The sequence below is a fragment of the Mesocricetus auratus genome, unplaced genomic scaffold (assembly GCF_017639785.1).
Source record: "Mesocricetus auratus isolate SY011 unplaced genomic scaffold, BCM_Maur_2.0 Super-Scaffold_4256, whole genome shotgun sequence".
In the NCBI taxonomy this organism is placed as follows: Eukaryota; Metazoa; Chordata; class Mammalia; order Rodentia; family Cricetidae; genus Mesocricetus; species Mesocricetus auratus.
This window is the reverse complement of record NW_024429182.1, coordinates 21,480,060-21,505,422: the sequence shown is the minus strand read 5'-3', so window position 1 is coordinate 21,505,422 and position 25,363 is coordinate 21,480,060. Positions and strand designations below refer to the sequence as shown.

The 25,363-nt window shown below is 39.2% G+C and overlaps 1 protein-coding gene across 1 annotated transcript in view; it reads left to right on the top strand.

Moving 5' to 3' along the window:
- Window positions 1-23,855, top strand: part of LOC101823450 (cytochrome P450 2C25-like) — a 36,533-nt gene extending 12,678 nt beyond the window's left edge. The window contains 6 exon segments of the mRNA NM_001281686.1: window positions 2,377-2,537; window positions 5,648-5,824; window positions 10,293-10,434; window positions 18,457-18,644; window positions 21,937-22,078; window positions 23,337-23,855. Of these exon segments, the coding sequence (NP_001268615.1) occupies window positions 2,377-2,537; window positions 5,648-5,824; window positions 10,293-10,434; window positions 18,457-18,644; window positions 21,937-22,078; window positions 23,337-23,518 (992 nt within the window). The 3' untranslated portion in view covers window positions 23,519-23,855.
- Window positions 23,856-25,363: the final 1,508 nt, after the last annotated feature.

Here is a 25,363-nt window from a genome sequence, read left to right as displayed (position 1 = left end):
ATGTAAAAATTTCATTATTTGTTCTTACATGAAACTTATCATTTTGACTTATATTCTATTGAAACATGTATGACAACACAAATACTCAAGATGCACAAGGATAGATCAAGGACTATATTTCTTAATTAAATGATGTCGTTAATTAAACTTGAACTATTTTTGTTAACCTTTTGTTCTGTCTTTAATCCTGCCTGTCATTTCTACTCAAGTTCACCTTTCCTTGTGTGTGTGTGTGTGTGTGTGTGTGTGTGTAGAAAATAAATCATTTTTCTTTTGTTAACCCTATAAATGCTCCTTACCTATGAAGTTTCTGTACTTAAAAAATAATCTGATTAGATATTTGATTATTAAGGACTTTTTTCTTTTTTTAAATATTTTTTTCTTTCAGTTAAAAACAATCTTGTTTTACATAACAATCCCAGATCCCTCTCCCATCCTTCCTCTCATTCCCCCACATTTCCCCATCCAACACACCATCTAATCCTCGGGGAAGGTGAAGCCTCCCATGCAGGATCATCAAAGTCTGACACATCATTTGGGGCAGAATCTGGGCTGAGAGAGTAGCCCTCCATAGGGAATGGTTTCCCAAAGACCATTCATGCACTAGGGATAAATAATGGTTCCACTGCCAAAGGCCCGATAGCCTACCCAACCGAACTGACACCCACATTCATGGGTCCTAGTTACATCATATGTTGGTTCCCTAGCAGTCAGACTGGGGTCCATGAGCTCCCATTTGCTCAGGTCATCTGTTTCTCTGGGTTTCCCCAGCATGGTCTTGACCCTTTGCTCATCACTCCTGCCTCTCTACAACAAATTTCAGGAGTTCGGCTGATTGCTTAGCTGTCAAACTCTGCTTCTGCTACCAGCAGTGGTATCCCAGGGCCGATGCCAGGCAACTCCATGAGATCCTGACATGCTCACTTAGCATTCCCAAATACACAGCACGCGCACGCGCACGCGCACAAACACACACACACACACACACACGAGCACATGAACAAAAATAAAAAAAAGTCTAAATGAGAAATTTCCTTTTGATTTTTTGACCTGTAATGCCCAACACAAATGGACAACACAAATTTTAAGCATTATATCAGCTTAGTAATTTAATAATGGTGATTTGGGGAAATGTTTACTAATCAACAAACCAAACTGTCCCCCAAATATGCTGTATAGTTTTTCATTGAACATATTCATCATTTACTTCTTTTAAAAATAAACATTATTGTTGCTAATACTGTATGTAGTGTGTGCCTTATGAAGACTTTGCTTAGTAGCGTAACCTGTGTTTTGAAAATGTCTCCCTACCGTCTTCCTTCTGGTCACCTCATCCGCAGTTTTCTTATTGAATCCTCCCCCAGGCTCCTTCATAATAATTAAAATGTAGTTTGTTTTTCTTTAATATATGTAAATGTGTGTACACACATGTGTGCCCCCTTTGTGTACCTGATGCCACAGAAGTCAGAAAATTGTGTCATATTTCCATGGTGCTGGGTTTGCAGAAAGTTATGGACCACAAGGAGGGACTCAGGACTAAGCATTGGTCCTCTCAAATAGCAGCAAGTACTTTGAATGCAGAGCTGTTTTTTATCACTGACCTTATTATACTTTGTGTCTACTTTTCAAATATTGTGGTTACTTCCTATGAAATAAAATATATTGTTGTAAATGATGAAATGAGAAGAGAGAAGTCTTTTTCACTTTCCCAATGTTGTTTCTTCCTCTTGGAATTAACTGTAAAATAAAAGTTTTCATTTTATTGAGTAATGCAAATAAACCTACATGGAAGTGACTTTTCTTGAGCTCACACATTACTCTCATGTAACTATTAGGAGTTCTTCCCTTGTTTTTGCATCTAATATGAGAAGTCACCTGCAGTGTTGCCATTTCCTCTTTCCCTGTATCAGTACTTGCTTTGGGTACTCATTGTGGTAGCAGATCTCCCAGGTGTACACTCTTCTATTTAAATCCCGGTGTTACATGGTAATTAGCCATTCCAGTAAGAAATAATTCTGTTCTGAATACTAGAAATTTGGTCTGCATTGGTGGTTCAGTGGTAGAATACTCACCTGCTAAATAGTAGAAATTTGGGGTTTATAAAATCTTTTTTCCTTTTAAATACCAGATAATTAAATATGTAAAAATCAGTGTAACAGATATGATCTGTTCTTACTTAACTCGTGAGAGTGAGGCCATCTCGAGGTTAAGGCTAAAGTGATATGCTCATTCTACATAAAATGGATGCTTAGCTGTTAGGAAATTTGTAGATAAGATATGGTTTAAAACTTCTAAAGAATCTTTATCTGTAAACAAAAGCAAAATGCCATTTTTGTATATTTAATGATATTTCTCCAATTGTCTCTAATTCTTTAGGGTCACCCTGTGATCCCACGTTCATCTTGAGCTGTGCTCCCTGCAATGTGATCTGCTCCATTATTTTCCAGAATCGTTTTGATTATAAAGATCAGGATTTTCTTACCTTTATGAAGAAAGTAAATGAGAATGTCAGGATTCTGAGCTCACCCTGGTTGCAGGTGAAGTAAAGATCTTTTCCTTCTGGGAACACCCTTGTAGTTTTTCATTCTCACAGGTCAAATTCAATATGGACCAAGAAGTGAGGTGAGCAGACACCATGGTTCTGAACAACATATTATGGAAAGAATATCTGGAAGGCAGATCTAAGCCCTTCTGCTATACAAATAGCAAAGCTGAAGGGCAAATTCCAGATTGGCTCAAGCCTGCTAGTTCCCTATCCATTTCCAATAGATGTTCACAGAACTGTTTGTATATAAGACTGCACTCAAATCTAGAAATGGTGCCATCTGTTCACAGGACATTATTCTACGAATAGTTCTAATCCTCTTTTCTATTATTAAACATATATATCCTGAACATATTGCTAGGCAGGAACATTTTAGTTTAGAAAGTATATTCTCTTAAAGGATAAAGATTATTAATGACAAAGAAATCTGAGTATTTTCAGTGGTTTGATGGGTCAGCTGGAATCTTAGTTGACAGACAGGTAGAAAGGAAATTATTGATTAAATGATGTGTGGCCCACATCCATCTTCTGAGAGTTGTCCTAGGCGCAAGTTGCATCTCCTGTACTCTCAATAAAGAATGGGTGTGATCTGGGCACACAGGGCAATAAGGCACCAGACAGTCAGACACTACTACGTTAAGCAAAAGTAAGGTGCGGTATGGGAAAGACACAGTTAAAATTGTTCGTGTCCTGTGGAGAGAGACACAGATGAAGAGGTGAAGGGGTGTGGAAAGGGCTGATTGACATCCAGGGCCATGGTGATGTCTGGTCCTCTTGCAGCAATGTTCTGTGTTGATGTCCATAGCTCCTGAAACTACTGAAGGCCAAGAAGAACGGCTATACAGGCTTGGTCCTAACACTCACTGGCTGCAACTTTAGGGGGAGTAGGCTCTGTATTTCCTCTGGGAAGCACAGTGGAACTGATCCTGTTTGATAGGTGTGTGGAACCAACCAAAAGAATGTGTGCTTGGGGGATCTGACTCCACCCCTCATCTGCCATATGGTGACTTGGGTGAGGGAGAACTGCCCTCCTCGAGGTCATAAGACCAGGAGAGCTGCCTTTGCAGACACCGCTGCAGAATGCAGGGAGCAGACCATGTCCTTGCCTGGGCAGCACAGCAGAGCTGACAGTGTCCACAGGGATGCAGGCGACTCAAGCCTGAAGTTGTGAGTGTGGGAGAGCTGGTCACACTGCTTGTCTGTCATGGATGGTGTGGTTGGGGAGAGATGTTCCCATTACCCTCAGCCCCTCACCACCTGAGGCAGATGAGGAGGCTGATCCTTCTCCTTACCAGCTGTAGCACCAAGAAAGCAGGCCCTGCTCCTAATCTGTGAAGCAAAGTAGAGCTCACCCTGTTGGCAGAGGCACAGGTGAGCTGACTCAGAGCATGTGAGGATGGGAATGCTGACCACACCTCTTCATCTGCCATGTGGTGGTAAGGGTGAGGCAAACATGCCTTCCTCACCCTGCTTCTGCCACCTGTGGTGTGTGAGGTTCCTGACCTTCCTCCTTACCAGCTTCAGCACCTGGGAAAGTGGGCCCTGTGCCTCCCCTGGCAGTACAGCAGAGCTGACCCCATTGACCCCATTGATTGGGGTGTGGGCTAAGTGAACCAGCCTAGAGAATGTGAACATGGGAAATTCTTCTCTCATCTGTCTTCTGGTGGTATGTGTGGGGGATAGAATTCCTCCGCTCCCTTGCAGCCTGTGCCATGTGGGAAGGCTGGCCCTGTGGTCATCAGAGTGGGCGAGTTGTCCCTGTCCTTCATCAGCCAACTCAGGGTGCATGAAGAAGCCCATTGCTATAAGGAGTGAACAAGTCAGGGCAACACCATAGAGCTCACCTGGTCATGAGATCAGGGGGAGAGTTGGAGGGATGTCCAACACAGAAACTACCCAGACCCAGAACTAGGGTCATGAGTAGAGAAGCACCTCAACATCCACCCCATCTGTGATCTGCTGGAGCACATGGAATGGCTTGTCCTGCAGGCCCACAGCTACTAGGTCTTCACATCGCTGGGCAACAACAGGATATCCAAGTAAACTCCCAGTAAGGGCCTGTATTTATAGTGTATTAGAAACCAGAGGCCTCGAGTCAGACCAATACCTCCTTGCTGGGAACACATGCAAGCAAAGATATATGGATAAAGGGGTTTGCTGTGTGACTCTGTGTCACAATGCAACTTCCATGATGAGATATTTCTTTCTTACATATATTGTCTTTTATTTGGGGGATTGTAAGTGCTGAGGGTGGATTTGAGGGGATGCAGAGGTAAATGGGATCAAAATGAACAGTGTCTCAGACACAAAGAAAAAATACAAAGCAAATTTAAAAAAGAATGGCTGTGATCTTAGAGAAATCCCTAAGTGCTGTGCTATACTTTGCTTTCAAAGCTTCTTGGAGCCTCACCTGCTTCATTCCATGTCACGAGCCAGGTTACAGGAGTTCAAAATGCATGTGCTACTTTTTTTGCTATAAATCAAGTTGCCTGACTCTCTACTGCTGTCATCTAAAACCTGTAAATGTTAATGATTTACATCTTACATTATTTCAGATTTGAGGTAATAAATTACATAAGCCATCAGTCAATTTTTATAAATATCTTTTATACTGAAAAGGATTCGTGAATGTTGAAACTTGATTATGATCTTTGATCATTTGGCCAGGAATTCCGCCCCCACCCCCCCCCCAATCTCTCTACTCACAGAGAATTGCTACACACATGAAATAAAACACCTCTTCCTTTTGTGGGACAATATTTTCATTCACGAGTGAATCTATAAACCCAAGTTGGTCTTGCTATACATTATGGATATGTGTATTTCCTCATATCTGTTCCTTTAAAAGTTTTTTGGCAAGGTCTGGAGAGGTGGATCAGTGCTTAAGAGTGTGTGCTAATCTTTCCAATCTTCCAAAGGAAGTCCAAATTTTAGCATCCATGTTAGGTGGGTCTAAACCAGTAGCTTCCAGGGATCTGATATCTTTGGCCTCCCAGACACCCACACATAAATGACACACACATGTATGCATGCATACACATGCCACAAACTCCAATAAATGTAAAACAGCACACCTTATCAAAAATGTATTTGATTTTGTAGGTCTGCAATAATTTTCCTTCACTAATTGACTACTGTCCAGGAAGTCATCACAAAATAACAAAAAATGTCAATTATTTGAAAAAATACATTTTGGAGAAAATAGAAGAACATCAGGAATCATTGGATATTGAAAACCCTCGGGACTTCATTGATTATTACCTGATTAAACTAAAACAGGTAAAATGTTATTATAAATTTAGTTTAGGATTTGAGATTTTTGGTTTGTTGAACACTAAGATGTTTATCAGAGATGGATTAAATCAGGTGTAAAATGAAAAATAAAGACCCAGAGACTAATGCTGGGGTTCAAACTTCAAACTGATTATCAGAAAGGCAAAACATCTGGCTACTAGCTTCCTACCTCTACCTCAGGCTAAATGGGCTGATCCTGTCTCCATTAGATGAAACAGCTTTATTAATCCACCAATAAAAGAAACATATATTCACAACATATAGAAGGATATCCCCAGCATCTACTCTTCTGTCTAAATAAAAGGGAAAGTTTTAACTTTAACATAGTAAAATAATACATAAAATAACAGTTATAAAGCAAGAATTTTAGTTAATATATTTAGTTCACTCTATTTCTGAGTCTAAACTTTTCTATGTAACATCTTTTATCATAACTAAGGAAAACCATAACCATAACTATCTGTCTTAAACTCCACCAAAGACCCCAGAAGGATAATATATAAACTCTAGAATGAAGCATTTTGGAGAGATGTATATTCACATTCCCAAATATTGTTCATCAATGTTTGTCTGCATTTAAATAGACTTATAATAAATTGTTAATGCTCATAGTCAATCTCTTTTTTAAAAAGGGGTATATTGTGGAAATGAATACGTTGCATTGGTATGGATTTTGGTTTATTGATACAAATTACAATACAAAGTTGTTATATTTCTACAGTTCATTTAAAACGTAATGTATAATTAAAACAGATTACAGATAGTTACTTCTAATAGCCTAAACTTACAGTTATGTTACTTAGATTTTCTAGGTATACAGAGATATATTTCAAATGGATAGGTATTCTTCAAAACCTTTCAAAGACCTACCAAATTTAAAATGGTTTATTAGGGTTTTTCACAACAATGAGGCACAAGTGCTTCTGCCACATCACTTTGCTGAAAAGAAAGGAGGCAGTACTCCCTTCTTGCATTTGCAGAAAATCTTGGCCATTCATCTAAATTCATCTTGCTTCAGTACTTCCTCCTTTCTTTGCAGCAAAATTCATTTTCAAAATTTAATAGCACAATGCACTTATTCCTCATAGATGGCGGTTTGTGTTATTTGAATCTGTGGATCTCTAAGATATGTGGACATGTTTCTTCATACCTTATTTTCACTTCCTCTCTCTGTGTCCCAAGCACTGAGTCAACTGGTAATCCCTTTCTTTTTTGACCAACTGCAAAAGTATTCACATTAATATACTATTTTGTATCTGTGAGATACAAATAGCTACCAAAAGTTGTAATTTTGAAACTTTATTAGTAACATTAACTCAGAGGGTGTGACGTGGTACCTCAGGGCAGATTGATGGATATTTTTTTAAATAAACATTGAAAATGACCAACTTTTTAGGTGCTGTTTTGCCTTTATATGTCTACAGATAATTTTTTATATTTAATTTTTAATTTTTAATTTAAATTAGAAAAAAGGTTGCTTCATATGTTAACTCCAGGTCCCTCTACTTTTCCCTCCCCTCCTCTTACGCCCTCCCACCAACAGCCCCATTATCCCCTCAATTCCCCAGGGAGGGTGATGCCCTCCATGGGGGTGTCCATAGTCTGTCATTTCATCCAGGGCAGAACCTAGACACTCCCTCAAGAATCCAGGGTGAGAGTGCATCTCTCATTGTTGGATAGGAGCCCAAAGTCCATTTGTATACCTGGGATAAATACTGATCTACTACCCAAGGCTCAATAGATTACCTAGGCCTCCTCACTGACACCCACATTCAGGGGTTCTTGATCAGTCCCATGCTGGATTCCCAGCAATCAGTCTGGGATTCAAGAGCTAACCCTTGTCAGGTCAGCTGTTTCTGGGGGTTAAACCAGCCCAGTCTTAACCCCTTTGGTCATCAGTCCTCTCTCTCTGTTACTGGCTTTCTTGAGTTCAGCTCAGGGCTTAGCCATGGGAGTCTGCCTCTGATTCCATCAGCCACTGAATGAAGGTTCTGTTTCCCAGACTCTCTGGCCATAGGATTGTAGGCTGGCACTCACCAGATCTATGACTAAATTCCATATATGAGAGAGTACATGCCATGTTTCTCTATTTGTGACTGGGTTACCTCGCTCAGGATGGTTTCTTCTAGTGCCATCCATTTGTCTGCAAATTTCAGGATTCCATTTTTTTTCTGCTGAATAGTACTTCATTGTGTAAGTGTACCACATTTTCTCTATCCACTCTTCGGTTGAGGGGCATCTAGGTTGCTTCCAGGTTCTGGATATTACAAATAATGCTGCTATGAACATAGTGGAACAGACATACTTGTTGTATGAATGGGTATCTTTTGGATATATGCCTAAGAGTGAAGTTGCTGGGTCTTTTGGTAGGTTTATTCCCATTTTTTTGAGGAACCTCCATACTGATTTCCAAAGTGGCTGTTGAGGAGTGTTCCCCTTTCTCCACAACCTCTCCAGCATAAATTGTTGTTGGTGTTTTTGATTTTAGCCATTCAGACAGGAGTAAGATGGTATCTCAGAGTTGTTTTGATTTACATTTCCCGGATGGCTAAGGATGATGAGCACTTTCTCAAGTGCCTCTCAGCCATTTTAGACTCCTCTATTGAGAATTCTCTATTTAGTTCTGTACCCCACTTTTTAATTGGATCCTTTGGTGTTTTGGAAACTTGCTTCTTGAGTTCCTTGTAAATCAGCCCTCTATCAGATGTGGGGTTAGTGAATATCTTTTCCCATTCTGTGAGCTGCCTTTTTGTCTTGCTGACTGTGTCCTTTGCCTTACAGAAGCTTCTCAGTTTCAGGAAGTCCCATTTATTAATCATTGATCTCATTGTCTGTGCTACTGGTGGTATGTTCAGGAAGCTGTCTCCTGTACCAATTCGTTCAAGGGTACCACCCACTTTCTCTTTTAAGGGGTTCAGTGTGGCTGGATTGATGTTCAGGTCTTTGATCCATTTGGACTTGAGTTTTTTGCATGGCAATAGACATGGACCTATCTGCAGTCTTCTACATGCCAACATCCAGATATGCCAGCACCATTTGTTAAAGATCCTTTCTTTTTCCATTGTGTGTTTGTAGCTTCTTTGTCGAAGATCAGTTGTTCATATATGTATGGGTTAATATCAGAGTGTTTAATTCGATCTGTTGGCCTACCTGTCTATTTTTGTAACAATACAAAACTATTTTCAGGACTACAGCTCTATAATAGAGTTATAGGTTGGCAGAGAATTTTTATCCCAATATTTTTCCATTGGATTGCTTTCTTTGTGGAGCTATAGAAATGTGTGTGTATCTAGATACTAACCTTTCCAAATAAGTGACATGGCAACATTTGCATCCTGTATGTTGTCCTTTCCACATTCTTAATTATGTCCTGAATGTATTATCTTTTGTCATGTATGAAGTCTGGTTTATCTGGGGTTTTTTTGGTACTTTGTTCTGAAATCCTAAAGTTCAAATCATAAGGAATGGGACTTATCCCGATTTTATTCCTCTATTATGCTTCTCTTCATGTAGTTATATTGCCATTCTGTCATCACTGACTGAAGACCGTTCTTTTAGATAGAGCAGTGTTGGAACTCAGTTGTAAAAATCTTGGCCATAGATGTTTTTGTTAACTCCTGGGCATTACTTACCAGGCCAGACATTGTTGTAATTTGCAGGCTCACAGCTGGTTGAGACTGAGAATAACTTTTCTCCCCCAGTAGCACACATGTCACATTCCAGCATCACAAATACCAACCAATAGGGATGAAGCTTCTTGATGAGTAGCATATTGATTTTCTAATATTCTGTGACTGAAATATATAGTGTCATCAAGATAGGATTTTAATGTCAAGTTTTGGAGACTAATCAAGAATATTAGCAATGACCTATAATGCTTAAGGATCTATGTGGCTCTACTGGCCAATAGCTCAAAAAGATGTTTGTAATCTTTTACTGGTCCTGGGGCTTGTACCCCATGATTATACCTACTACATAGTCTTTTTCATATGGTTTTGATATGAGAAACTAGAAAATGAATAAATATTTCCTTTATGTTTTTAAGGCATTAATGTACAAAATTGTATACAATTATGTGCAGTAGTCACATCAATGCAAGGGTTAGGCTAGTAAGGATTTAGGGTGAAATTGAAAGTTATAAAAATCTGTGCTGTAGTCTTTAAAATAATATGCTAGTTTCTCCTCTACTCTACATTTCATGATCTTTGTTGACAACTATATAAAATGAAAATTTTGTAGAAGTAAATAAAACATCTTGTCAAATTAACCAGACCCAAAGTCTGTACATCTCAGTAAACATCTATACAGGTAGACTAACCAATTAGAATGCAAGTTTTACTTTAAATTTTACACTTTCAGTAACAAATACATATGCTTGTGTAAAACTATAGAGCCATTGTAATCATATGGCTAATAAATGATTTCTCAGTTTATTGCATCAAATTATTCTTAGGCAAACCACAATCAGCAATCGGAATTTTCACTTGAAAATCTGACAACCACTGTAAGTGATCTGTTTGGTGCTGGGACAGAGACAACGAGCACGACGCTGAGATATGCTCTCCTGCTCCTGCTGAAGCACCCACACGTCACAGGTAAGGACTCAGTCTCATTCCTGCACCTTTTGTGCCACTCAATGTGGCTCTAATGAACATTGTAACTAAGAGAAACAGACTCTGGATGTCTGAAAAGCAGTCAAATTCTGCTTAGTGTCTGCTCTCTCTGGAAGGTATAATGCTACAGGCATGTTCAGGGTACATTGTCCTGTGGATACATGTTCTTCTATTCTAAAAAGTCATGTCTTCATATCAGCTAAAAATCTTTGTTTCCTTTCTTCATTAGGATGAATCAAACTTTGGGGGTGGAGAAAAGAAAACTCACCTCACTGAAGCATAAGCAGAAAGCTTAGAGTTTTCTGAGACTGACTGAGATAATGTGCATTTTGAGAAGTATTAAAAAAATTTAGGTTCTGTAAGACATTTTTCTATTGATGAAGAAAATGTAGGTTAAGGAATTTTATCATTTCAGAAGTTCATTTCCTTAAACTCCTGTTGACCAATGATTTATTTCAACTGTGCCAATAGTGTTTCCTTTTTTTTTTTTTGGTTTTATGAGACAGGGTTTCTCTGTATTGTTTTGGAGGCTGTCGGACTAGCCCAGCCTGGAACTCACAGAGATCTGCCTGCCTCAGCCTCCCGAGTGCTGGGATTAAAGGCATGCACCACCACCACCGCCCGGCAATAGTGTTCCTTTTTACATTGTACTTTAAAACACCTCCCGTGTTTCAGCATATACAAAACATACTCTCCTTCCTGTATCCAATCAATATTGCATGATAAAAGAACAAATGTGAATCAAAATTTATATTTTAGGATAAGAAGAGATACCAATAAGCAGCCAAGAAGACATTACCAAACTACTGAAACAACAGAATGAGGAATGAGAAAAAATAGAACAGGAAATATGATGTTGAAACATAAATGTTAGATGTACATGCATGTAATATGAAAAACAACCTGTGGATCTGTGTCTACAGACCCTTGAAGACTCTTCTTCCAAAGCAATGGAAGTTCGATAGACAATAATGTTGTATACAGGATGCTGGCCTTGTTGAAGTTCCCTCCGTATTCCCATTCAGCCTGTGACCCCCTTCCAGGAAAATAAATTATTATAAGAAACTAAGTCAAAGAAGCCCTTTACCTGACAGGGAATGAGCAATACATAGGGATGAAAGGGGACACTGAAATATTTAAGTCCCAGAATTCTGCATGTCAGAGCCGTGTCTGTTTCTTATTCCATGAATGTGAGCAACATGGTCTATCCTCCACATAAAAGGAATAAATCAGCATGTCTTATTTTTACCAACTTAATAGAAAATATTTTCAATGTATTAATCAGAATGGATTCAAAAATCCACCCAAGGCAGACTCATAGAGTGTTAAGTCTGAATAGAAGCATGAAGCCCTTCAGGGACATCCCTTAGTCATGTGTAAACTGTTCTCATCAAGACTACATCACAATTCTCCAGATCAGCTGGCTTCTTGTAAGTTCACAAAATCAAAAGCAGATGAGAACTCCAGGTTTGCCATGATTTTTATGCAGTTTTCCATTTTTTCATGATACTTGTGAGAATTTTTTTTCATCCTAATATCTGAAGTAAAGTCACAGGAAGCCATGGGCTCCAGGAATCTGAATGTCTCTTGTGGGAAAGTACGAGTATCAGAGAGGTTCCTGAGTACCAGGTCTGGGAAGCTCTCAATTGGGTGTTTTTAGGGGATTCACAAAAAAGAGAGGGATGATAATTGATCAGTATTTATCCCTAGCGTATGAATAGACTTGTGGAGCCCATTCCATATGGAGCAATGGTATTTCAGCCTGGAAACATGGGGGAGGGCATAGACAGATTTTGGAGATCCCCCATGGAGGGCCTCACTCTCCCTAGTGAGCTGAAGGGGTATGGGGTAGGTAGTTCAGGTGATTCATGAGGGGTGGGGGAGGAGGGGAGGGAGAGGGAACTGGGATTGACATGTGAAGCAAGATTGTTTCTAATTTAAATTTTTTAAAAAATTAAAAACAGGAATGAAAGAGAAACAATTTGGAGTATAATGCTCCTTTTAATTGAGTATATATTCCCTGAATCTAAAAATACTGACTTAAATTTGCAGTATAATTATTTTTAATGAAACCAGAAACATCCTAGTATTTTATTTTTTATATATTTTATTTAACTTTGTACACATATTACTCTCAGTTCCCTTTCCCTTCCCTCCTCCCTTCCCCACCATTCTTCCCAACACCCCATGCCACTCCATCTTCCTTCTGCTCCCAGGGAGTGTAAGGCCTTCCATGAGGGATTATCAGAGTCTGTCATGTCATCCTGGGCAGGGCCTAGGTACTCCCACATGTGTCCAGGATGAGAGAGCATCCCTCCATGCGGAATGGGCTCCTAGAGTCCATTTGTATTCCAGGGATAAATACTGATCTTCTCTCCAACGTCCCATAAATTTCCAAGGCCTCTTTTCTGACACCCAGGTTCAGGATGTGGGATTGTTTGGATCAGTCCCATGCTGGTCTCTCAGTCATCAGTCTGGGGTTGATGTACTCCTTGTTGAGCTCAGCTGCCTCTGTGGGTTTCGTCAGCCTGGTCTTGATTCCTTTGCTGATCACTCCTCTTTGCAGTTGAGTTCCAGGAGTTCAGTTCGGTTTTTAGCTGTGTGTGTCTGCCTCTGCTTCTGTCAGCCACTGGATGAGGGTTTTAGGACAGCATATAAGGAAGTCAACAATCTTGTTGTCAGGGGAGGGCATTTAAGGTAGCCTGAATGCCAGCTGGAGTCATTTCTGTAGATCTGTGAAGATCTCACTAGTGCCAGATCTTTCCTCCAACTTATAGTGGTGCCATCTATTATGGTATCTCTCATCCTTCTGTCCTCTGTTCTTGCCCTGGCTCAACCTTCCTGCTCTTCTTGCCCTCCTCTCCCCTCTTCTTCTCCCATCTCCCTCTCCCCTTCCCCGCCCTATTCCCAATCCTATTAGGAGATCTCCCATAACCCTTCTATGAGTTACCATGCATATCTCTCTTAGTGTCCTCCCTGCTTCCCAGAATCTTTGGCGGTGGGACTGTAGGCTGGCAATCCCCTGCCCCCTGTCTAAAATCTAGATATGAGTGAGTACATACCATATTTGTCTTTTTATGAATGGGTTACCTCACTCAGGATGGTTTCTTCTACTGCCATCCACTTGCCTGCAAATTTTGAGATTCCATTTTTTTCTTCTGAGTAGTGATCCATTGTGTAGATGTACCACATTTTTTCTATCCACTCTTCAGTTAGGAGCATCTAGGTTGCTTCCATGTTCTGGCTATTACAAATAATGCTGCTATGAACATAATTGAGCAGATGTCCTTGTTGTATGAGTGCACATCTTTTGGGTATATCCTAAGAGTGTAATTGTTGGATCTTGTGGTAGGCTGATTTCCATTTTCCTGAGGAATCTCCATACAGATCTTCACAGTGGCTGAACGAGTTGGCATTCCTACCAGCAGTAGAGGAGTATTCCCTTTCTCCTTATTCTCTCCAGCATGAATTGTCATTAGTGGTTTGGATTTTAGCCATTCAGATGGGAGTGAGATGGTAGCTCTGAGTTGTTTTGATTTGCATTTCCCAGATGGCTAAACATGTTGAGCACTTTCTAAGTGTCTCTTAGCCATTTTAGACTCCTCTATTGAGAATTCTCTATTTATTTCTATACCCCACTTTTAATTGGATCCTTTGGTGTTTTGGAGACTTGCTTCTTGAGTTCTTTGTAAATTTTGGTGATCCACCCGTTGTCAGATATGGAGTTGGTGAATATATTTTCCCATTCTATTGGCTGTCATTTTGTTTGTTGACTGTGTCCTTTGCCTTGCAGAAGCTTCTCAGTTTCAGGAGGTCCCATTTATTAATTGTCTATCTCAATGACTGTGCTACTGGTGTTCAGGAAGTAGTCTCCTGTACCAATTCGTTCAAGGGTACTTCCCACTTTCTCTTCTAAGAGGTTCAGTGTGGCTGGATTGATGTTGAGGTCTTTGATCCATTTGGACTTAAGTTTTTTGCATGGTGATAGATATGGATCTATCTGTTGTCTTTTACATGCCAGCATCCAGTTACTCCAGCACCACTTGTTGAAGATGCTTTCCTTTTTCCATTGTATAGTTTTAGATTCTTTGCCAAAGATCAGGTGTTCAAACCTGTGTGGGTTGATAGCAGGGTCTTCGATTCAATTCCAATGGTCTGTCTGTTTTTCTGCCAATGCCAAGCTGTTTTCAGGACTATAGCTCTATAATAGACCTTGAAGTCAGGAATGGTAATGCCTCCTGAAATTCCTTTATTGTACAGGATTGTTTTGGCTATCCTGTGTCTTTTGTTTTTCCATATAAATTTGAGGATTGTCCTTTCAAGGTCTATGAACAATTGTGCTAGTATTTTGATAGGGATTGCATTGAATCTTTAGATTACTTTTGGTAAGATTGCCATTTTTACTATGTTCATTCACCTATCCAAAATCATGGGAGATCTTTCCATTTTCTGGTATCTTCTTTAATTTCCTTCCTTAAAGACTCAACTTTCTTGTTATACAGGTCTTTCATCTGTTTGGCTAGAGTTACCGCAAGATATTTTATGTTGTTTGTGGCTATTGTAAAGGGTGATTTTCTCTGATTTCTTTCTCATCCCCTTTATTGTCTATATATAGTAGAGCTACTGATTTTTTTGAGTTAATTTTGTATCCTGCCACTTTGCTGAAGGTGTTTATCAGCTGTAGGAGTTCTCTGGTAGAATTCTTTGGGTCTCTTACATAGACTATTATATCATCTGCAAATAATGAAAGTTTGTCTTTTTCCTTTCCAATTTGTATCCACTTGATCTCTTTTTGTTGTCCGATTGTTCTAGCTAGAACTTCAAGTACAATATTGAAGAGATATGGAGAGAGTGGACATCCTTGTCTTGTTCATGATTTTAGAGGAATTGCATTGAGTTTCTCTCCATTTAGTTTGATGTTGACTGTCAGTTTGCTGTATATTGCTTTTATTATGTTTAGGTATGTTCCTGTTATCCCTGATCTCTCTAGGACCTTTATCATGAAGGGGTGTTGGATTTTTGTCAAAGGCTTTTTTAGTATCTAGTGACATGATCATGTGGCTTTTCTGTTTCAGATTGTTTATATGGTGGATTACATTGATGGATTTTCATATGTTGAACCATCCCTGTGTCCTTGGGATGAAGCCTACTTGCTCATTTTGTATGATTTTTCTGATGTGTTCTTGGATTCAATTTGCTAGTATTTTATTGAGAATTGTTGCATCAATGTTCATGAGGGAGATTGATCTGTAATTCCCTATCTTGGTTGTGTCTTTGTGTGGTTGGGGTACTAAGGTAATTGTATCTTTTTCTGTGAGTTTGTGGGGTTTATGCAATTTTTGTTGATATTGAATTCTAATTTTAAGCCGTGGTGGTTCGACAAGATACAGGGGGCTATCCCAATTTTTTTAGTACCTGTTGAGGTTTGCTTTATTGCCAAGTATGTGGTCGATTTTAGAGAAGGTTCCATGTGGTACTAAGAAGAAAGTATTCTCTTTTGTGTTTGGATGGAATGTTGTATAGATGTTTGTTAAACCCAATTTGGTCATAACTTCTATTAGTACCATTGTTTGTTAAGTTTCTGTCTGGTGGACCTGCCCAGTGGTGAGAGTAGTGTGTTGAAGTCTCCAATATTGAGTGTGTGGGGTTTAATGTGTGATTTTAGTTCTAGTAATGTTTCTTTTATGAATGTGGGTGCCTTTGTATTTGGAGCATAGATATTCAGAATTGAGACTTCATCCTGATGGATTTTTCCTGTGATGAATATGAAATGACCTTCTTGATTTCTTTTGATTAATTTTAGTTTGAAGTCTATTTTGTTAGATATTAGCATAGTTACTCCCACTTGTTTCTTATGACCATTTGTTTGGAATATCTTTTCCAAAACCTTTACCTTGAGGTAACATCTGTCTTTGAAATTGAGGTGTGTTTCTTGTATGCAGCAGAAGGATAGAGTCTGTCTTCGTATCCATTCTGTTAGCCTGTGTCTTTTTATAGGTGAGTTAAGACCATTGATATTCAGGGATATTAGTGACCATTGATTGTTGATTCTTGTTTCCTATGGATCCCTTTTTGGTGGTGGTTTTGTAAGTGAGTTTTTACCTTATTTCTGGCTTCTAGTAAAGTAAGATTATCTGTTGCTCATGTTTTTTGAGTGAGTTAACTTCCTTGGGTTAGGTTAAAACTTTCTGTAGGGCTGGATTTGTGGATACATATTGTGTAAATCTGTTTTTGTCATGGAATATCTTGTTTTCTCCATCTACAGTGATTGAGAGTTTTTCTGGGAATAGTAGTCTCTGCTGGAATCTGGGCTCTCTTAGTGTTTGTAGACTATCCAGTACCTTTTGGTTTTCATAGTTTCCATGGAGAAGTCAGGTGCAATTCTGATGGGTTTGCCATTATATGCCATATATATGCCATTATATTCCTTTTTCCTTTGCTGCTCTTAATATTCTTTCTTTATTCTGTATGTTTGGTGTTTTGATTATAATCGAGCCAGGGGATATTTTTTCATCTAGTCTATTTGGTGTTGGGAAAGTTTTCTTCTACCCATCATGCATCTGTAGTTCCTGGTTGTTTATTAAGCTTTTGTATTTCCAGCATTACCTCAGTTTGTGTGTGTGTGTGTGTGTGTGTGTGTGTGTTTATTGTCTCCATTTCAGTTTTCAGGTCTTGAACTGTTTGAATTGTTTACTTCATCTGTTTGATTGTTTTTTCTTGGCTTTCTTTCAAAGATTTGTTGATTTCTTGCATTTTTGGGTTGTTTTTCTTCTATTTCCTTAAGGGATTTTCTCATATCCTCTTTGAGGACCTCTATCATTTCCATGAGGTTGTTTTGAAGGTCATTCTTTTCTGTTTCATCTGTGTTGGGATGTTTAGGTCTTGCTGGTGTAGAGTTTCTAGACTCTGGTGGTTCTTCTTTTGTTGGCTATGTTTTTATATTCATGCCTTCCAATCCCTTCTTTCAGTGGGAGCTTATGGGGACTCTTCCTCTCCTGGTGTGTTTGGGTCTAATGATCTCTTCCAGTGTGTTTAAGTAGGTCTAATACTCCAATGGGTCTCACAGTGGGTGCTGGTGGATCTGAGACGCTCTCAAGCACAGGTGAAGACCAGAGGGGACTGAAGACTGTAGCTCAGAGATGTCACTGGAGGGGACTGAAGGCTGACATTTAGCCAGACTCAGGGTGGTCCTTTCTGGTGGAGCGGGTCCTCTCTAGGTGCAGGTTATGCCCAGGGAGATGGAAACAGAGGGGTGTCAGGATTTGGGGTCCAGTGCAGAGCCCCCGCTCTCCTCAAGCATGGGGCAAGGACCGGAGAGGACTGAGGGGCCGAGATGTGGCCAGACTCAGGGTGATTCTTTCCATTGGGGGGGGTCCTCTCTAGGTGTGTTTTGCATGTATTTGTTCACATAAATGATTTACATATAACTCAAAAATTAATTTCCCATATCTGAAACTCATAAATGTTGTACATATATGTTCATATAAGAAACAGTCATTTTACAAATATGAATATATTTCAGAAGTAGTTGAAGATGTTGAACTTCTTCAATATGGGGTGTTAGAAAAAAGAAGAGTCTTTTAATTGTACACATGCAACACACACACATGTTCTTAAATACACATAGATTAGAATGCGACTGTAAGAGAATACTGTGTTTAGATAAAGATTTAGTATCTGTCTTCCCATGTCCTTTACCACAGATTAAAGCATGGTGACTAATTACTTTGTTTTACTTGATACCTTTAATTACTTATGCATTATTAGCTGTTATGGCTACTAGATAATAAGTATATGCTGATCTATCATAATATGTATAAAGATAGTGATATCAACCCACAACACAGAATTTCTATATAAATATATGTATAACTACTTTTACCCCTTAATGAATAATGAACATTTATAATTCTTTTGGAACACCTACATTATTCTGTATATGGCCTGACACTGTGATAAACATGTCACATTTCTATTCCCTCATTTCTTACTGTGATCAACCAGCTAAAGTCCAGGAAGAGATTGATCAAGTAGTTGGCAGACACCGCAAGCCCTGCATGCAAGACAGGAGCCACATGCCCTACACAGATGCCATGATTCATGAGGTCCAGAGATTCATAGACCTCATCCCCATCAGCCTGCCCCATGCGGTGACCTGTGACATTAAATTCAGGGACTACTTCATCCCCAAGGTAAGCTTGTCTCTTCTCTGCTGCACCTCTGTCCTCTTGATGTTCCCAGGTTCACAGTGTTGTTCCAGTCCTCTGAGCCACCCAGGGCTGCTTGTGTTTTGTACTGCTCTGTGATCAGGAGGGCAGCGCTACTACAGGTACAGAGATATCTGGTAATGATGCTTCCACATTTGCTCTCTCTTCCAAACATTGTTGGACAACGCTTAGGTATTTCTTTTTGAATGTTAAAACACTTTGTCAAATTCACAAGTCTTTTCTAGATTTTCATCATTATGAGAAAAAAATCTTCAAATTGGAAAGAATCGATATTCTGAATCCTTCAACTGCTTAATAGTGTTATTTTATATAATTATTTGTGATGTTGATTTCTTTGCCATGTTTCTTTTCAATGATGCAGTCTGTATATAACTTCTTAGAGATTTGCTGAATAATTAATGTCTGATTTTATTTCTCTAGTGCCTCTGCTATTCTTTCCATCTGCTTAATGGAAACAATTTATATAATCATTCCTGTAAACATATGAGGAAGTTGAAGGTGTTATGTGGGGTAATCGTTTTCTATGTACTTTTCATATTCCTGTGTTTTTAGTTTTTCTTCAGTTTGACGAATTTCAGGATTATAATGAACATACTTGGTTTCAGTAGGCATCACTGTAGGACAAGTAACCAGCTGCCACTTCCAAAATAAGTGATTTGGAGACATTAAACTAATTGTAAATGTTCAGTCAATATCTCAAGCTTGTTACTACCTAACTCTAACATTTAAATTAGCCCACATTTCTTATCTCTGCTTTGCCACGTGGCTAGTGGCTTTTTAACTCATTTTCTACACATCCTGTTTCCTCAGTGACTGGCTGGAATGTCCTCTGACTCTGCCCTAATTTTTCCCATCATTCTCCTAATTTGGTTGTCCCACCTACAATTTCTGCCTGGCTACTGGCCAATCAGCTTTTTATTCAATCAATAAGAGTAGCAAATCTTCACAGTGTGCAAAAGGATTATTCCACAGCACACATCACTTGTCATGTTTATGATGAGAATGACAATTGTAACTCTACTCTCTCCCTATCAAGTTTGATGTTTTAGGAACACACTGATAGTTGTGTAGATCAGATGAAAATTACTGGTCTGATTCACTTAAGTATATAAGAGATACTTTATTGTGAAGCCAATTATGTATGAGCATGGCCCGGGAACACAGATGGTAACTTTGAGATGAATTTTATTCACAAAAGTTTGTCCATTCTTTTCTAAATTTTCCTCTGAACCCATTTTATGATTCTATGTATTGTTTCCTCTTTGATCGCTGACTGTATGTGTTACAAACATAATGTACATAAGATTTTTCTCTATCACACATTACTTATGAATTCTATGTTAAGAAAATTCTGTCCATAGTTTTTCTTCCTCATTCTTGTTAGAATTTTTATATTGAAACAAAGTTGTTGGATTAAAACTAAGTTAAAGACATTCACTGATTTGATTCTGTTTGTATGTATTTCATTTCTGTGGCCACTTAGTGCTGCTCTGAAGACACTATAAAACTTCCTATTGAGTGCCAGATATGACAAATGAAAATTTCATAATTTTAATATGAATATCTTCATTCAGAAAGAATGAAGTTGCTCTCTCTCCTGGAAAGTCTTGTATTATTTCAGGGTGGGGTGGGGCAAAAAGATATTAGTAAGGTTCTAGTTATTAACATCATGTAGAGATGATGGAACTAATTTTTCCAGGTGGCAAGGTGTTCTGCTGAGTGATATCAGATTTTGTATATGGGTTAGGTTGCCAGCGTTTTCTTTTAGCTGAAGGACACTCCCAAGGTAAAACCATTGAAGTCTGTGGCTACTATACAAAAATCATTATGTTTATGTCATTAGCCCAACTAAATGGTAAGTAGAACAAAAGACAAGATTAGAACAGTGTATCTTCTCGTAGCTTCCTTGGGATTAAGGCCTAGTTTGAGGAGAGTGTTTCCTCAGCTAAACTTATATCCCACCATCCCTCTGCTTCTGGATGATGTTATGACTGGTCTCTTTGGGGTTTAGTCAAGCAGAATATAACATTAGTTTCCTTTATGAAGAAACCTGGCTGTTTCACAGCTGATTCTCCCATCTGACAAATAACATAACTGGTTTCTTTGATCAGAATGGAGCCACTGATCTCAGCAGAACTAATAGGACAAGAAGGAACCAGTGATCTTTGCCATAATTGTTCTGGTAGATTTCAGATTTTCTAGTCCATAAAAACTGTGCTGTCCCTTTAGAGATGCTGTCATTATAGCAAAGAAGCAGTTATAGGCAATGTGTAAACAGATGCTTATGAATATAATACATTCAAGTACTACTGACACTAGAACTTAATTTTCCACATAATTTACATATGTCAATAATAGTTTTTTAAAATGTAAACATATTTAGTTTAGCCACATTCTAATTTGTGTGGCAACCCTGTAAAAGCATTTAGACCATGTTCCTAGAAACTTTGACATAATATAAGGTTAGTTTGTGTGCTAGTTGAAGAGACCTTGCCAGCACCATCTCCCAGCAATTTCTGTTTGTCTTCAGAAGCTGTATTGATTTAGCTGTCATCAGATCATGACATCATAACTTACCATTAATCTTATTTGTTTTTTATTTTATATTTTCCTTCTCTTCCACATTCTATCCCTTTCATTTCCTTCTCCCAAATAGTTCATCCTACTTTTCTGACACATATACATATGTGCATTTCTGTGTTTGTGTCTGTGCATTCATATAGATAGATTGCATGTATGACTGCACACTTCTACTCTGGTACATAGCCCTACATTTACTTTCTTAGATAGATAATAGATAGATAGATAGATTCTGTAAATGAGGGGAAAAAAGAGTAGTATTCATCTTCCCAAATTTTCCCTATTGTCCTTAATGAATGGTCTCCTATTCTGTTCAACACACTCAGTGAACTATTCTATCTGGAACCTGATTCACATGTGGGTTGTGTAGACAGATGTGATGAGATATGGCAAACAGTGGCTAGATAAGCAGCAGTCTAATCTGAAGGAAAAGAAGAGACTCAGAAGTTTTAGTCCAAGTACTCACGTGAAATGTCACTGAAGGCACTTTAGTCACACCACTGTGCCCTGCCTCAAACTCCTCCCTGCTCCTAATGTGCCCTGTGTGTTGAAGCTTCCCTAATGTTCTTTAAACATTACCCCCACTATGGAACTGAAGGGAAACTAAGTTATTTTCCTAATCTGTTTTAACTCTATGATTTTTTGTAACTTGATTTTGCTCTGTGTGTTGTTATAGGGAACAACGGTAATAACTTCACTGTCATCAGTGCTGCATGACAACAAGGAATTCCCCAACCCAGAGGTATTTGACCCAGGCCACTTTCTAGATAAGAATGGAAACTTTAAGAAAAGTGACTACTTCATGCCTTTTTCGGCAGGTAAGGAATTCATTTCTGTGAACCAGTGTCATGAGAATCTGTGGAGGCATATATAGTGTCATGAGAATCTGTGGAGGCATATAGAGTGTCATGAGAATCTGTGGAGGCGTATATAGTGTCATGAGAATCTGTGGAGGTGTATATAGTGGCTCCCCATTGTCTAGTAGATTTGCAATGATCAGGGATACAACTTTCACTGTTCATGTACTGTCATGAAAAAGAGATTTTTTTTCCCTGTCAGGATATGAAAGTGAGACGTTGGTTGTTCATCCATTATTCAAAATTCAGAAGGCTATAATGTTGGCCATTTGTTTTTTCCTTTAGCTACATCACATAAATACCAAGGGACAAAAACTTCATTTACACTTTTCTCACTCACCATGAAAATGGAGACATCATAATTTATATTCATGTGGTTTTGCTGTGTCAATCACCCCCATGCTCAATTATGCAATTACGAGTCTCCAAAAATACAGACAATTCTTCAAAGCTTCAAGTGCCTTTGGTGAACACCTGAATGAACAATACTTACCAAATGTCAGTTGGACTAAGGCAATGAGAAAGTCTCCCAGATCTCTGGGATATTGGGAATAAATCAGCACATTTATCTCTCATACCTTTTATATTAATGGCAAAAATGGAACAACTTTCTAATAAATGACTTCCTAGCTGCCCCAAAAGGCACTGGCAATGGAGCATTGTAAGAAGAAACCACATATTATTAAAAGAAGGTCATGAACCATTAGATCAAGCATTGTTTACACAGTTCAGAATGCTAGCTTTGAGATTATCATGAGATGATGGAGACATTGTTGATGTGGCGGGACACTCTGCACAGATGACCTACAACCCTTTTCCTTCTCACTCAGGGTTAGAGTAATGGATATTGAGACATCTTCAGTGTGCATGCTGCCTTTGGAAATGTAGCTTCTGTCCTTGGTTTTGTTATTTTTGATAATGAACACAGAATCCCTATTCCTCAGTCTTCCAGGCAGTCTGGTTACAAATGTGAAGAACCACACCCAACTAAAAAGTATTTTTGAATTTCACATTTCTTAATAGTGTAGGTTAATTAAACAGAAAATTTGTTCCACAATTTTCTGTTTGCCTAATTATCTGTTCTTTCATGTAGCCATCCTTCTACCAACCCATCCAATAACTTATGATCCATTCATAGCCACTTGAGTCAGTTACAACTACAGTGATTCTCACATTTACAAGTGAGAATAATAATCTTTTTTGATATTTTCACCCCTAGGAAAACGGATATGTGCAGGAGAGGGCCTGGCACGCATGGAGCTCTTTCTATTCCTGACCACCATTTTACAGAACTTTAAGCTGAAATCTATGATTCACCCAAAGGACATCGATACAACCCCAGTGGTAAATGGATTCGCCTCTCTGCCACCCTCCTATCAGCTCTGCTTCATTCCTGTCTAAAGAAGATTAGAGTTTCTGGCCCAGGCTGCATTATTTTCTGCAATCCACTTTAGACCTTCATTCCGTCTGGGACAAAGTGTCCTTTCTCCCCTCTCATGTATTCCCATTCTGTCAATTCCCAGGAAACAGCTGTCAACCATTTTGCAATTTCTGGAGTCAGTGCATAAATATATTTCTATTTTCTATTCTTTGCAACAGTCTTGTTATCCCTTATGCTAATATGTATCTGGTCTTGAACTAAAATATAATTTTACTACTATATAACTAATACAATAAGATAATTCATTGTCATTTTTCTTCTTCATGTTTTCAATAATAAATATATTTGATTTGTGTACTTGTTCTGAGACCAGCTTATAATTCAGGCATGAAATGAAAGAAAATACAGTTCCTAACACATCATGTTGGACCACATACTGTAAAGGACAGAGAATGCAAGGTTGAGTGCTAGAGAGACATTTCATGCCACACAAATCCGAATACTAAATCTAATCTCTGGTATGTATATAACAACCAGGAATGGTGGTGTATGCTTGTTTTGCAAACACTGGGGATACAGAACAAGAGATTCTTCAAGCTTTCTGGACTCCCAACCCAGCCTAATTAGTGAGCTCCATTTCCCAGTGAGATACCCTATCTCAAAAGATATGCATATGTGCATGTGCATACATTCTCTCAAATACATGCATCTCATTATGCACACACATTAACACATCCACATACATACACACAAAACAGAATGTGAAGAGGAAGGTGTCAAATCTCTTTGGCTGAGCATCACTTAGAACACTGGGCATATTTGTATTTGAAACAACTAGACATTGTCCAGGAGTAGCTCTACCCTGTAGAGGACAAGTTGAAAGAGAATGTTTAGTAGAGAGGTAGAAAAAGGCTTGGTTATATGGCAACTCCTTCCATTTAACCGTTTGCTGACAGTAATTGTAGAAGTCCTGTAAAATATCAGGATCTAAAGAGTTATTAGGCAGTCAATTGGACTACTATGTAGGGGGTATTTGGGCTATTTTGTAGTACAGAGGTGAGTGAGTCTCGGGGAGCTTTACGGGCGGCATTAAGTAAGGGGTTTTAGATTTTCAAACAGGCATCCCAGTGCAGTGGAGCTTATTTATATCTTTGTTGGTTTACTTCCCATGGGTGTGGCAGCGAGTGCCACAGGTCTCTCTTACAGCTCTGCAGCCCTAGAGCGAGGGCCAAGGGCTAACCTTGACAGGACTCTGTAGCCCAAGAGGAGGCAGTAATCCATAACCTCCAAAGGCGAGAAGCTGAAAGTCAAGTGCACTACCCATTGTGGGTGGTGCTAGTCCTGGCCCTTAGGAAGTCTACCAGAGGTAATAGTCAGCAAGAGGCATAAACCGTGGCCTGGAAGGCTGTGAGTGAGAGTGCCCCCGTTCCAAGAACACTAGAAGGTCCAAGAACACTAGAAGGGTGCCAGATGATCAACAGTCACTCCCACAGGTCTAAGGAAATGTTTACACTGACCAGGAGAAGGGGTACCTTACTAAATTGTAGCTGGTGTTGTGCAGGAGTGCCAGCAGATGGGTAGATGGAAAGTGGGCTGACAGTTCGGGATCAGGGTCCCCCAGTGTCTCTAGGTGCTGGCCGCTGGCTGCGGGTGGTGGAAGAAATTATTGTTTTGCTGCAGCTGTGGGTGATGAAACAGGAACCACAAAACTCCGCAAAACCCACACGGAGTTTATTGGGGGAAGGAAACAAAGGGAGGGGTATGTGTTGGCCAACCAGGAACAAGGATAGAAGGGGAAGGGAAGGGGGGGCAGAAATGGAAGGGGGAAGAAGCAAAGAGTAAGGGGGTGAACAGGTGGGAGGCGC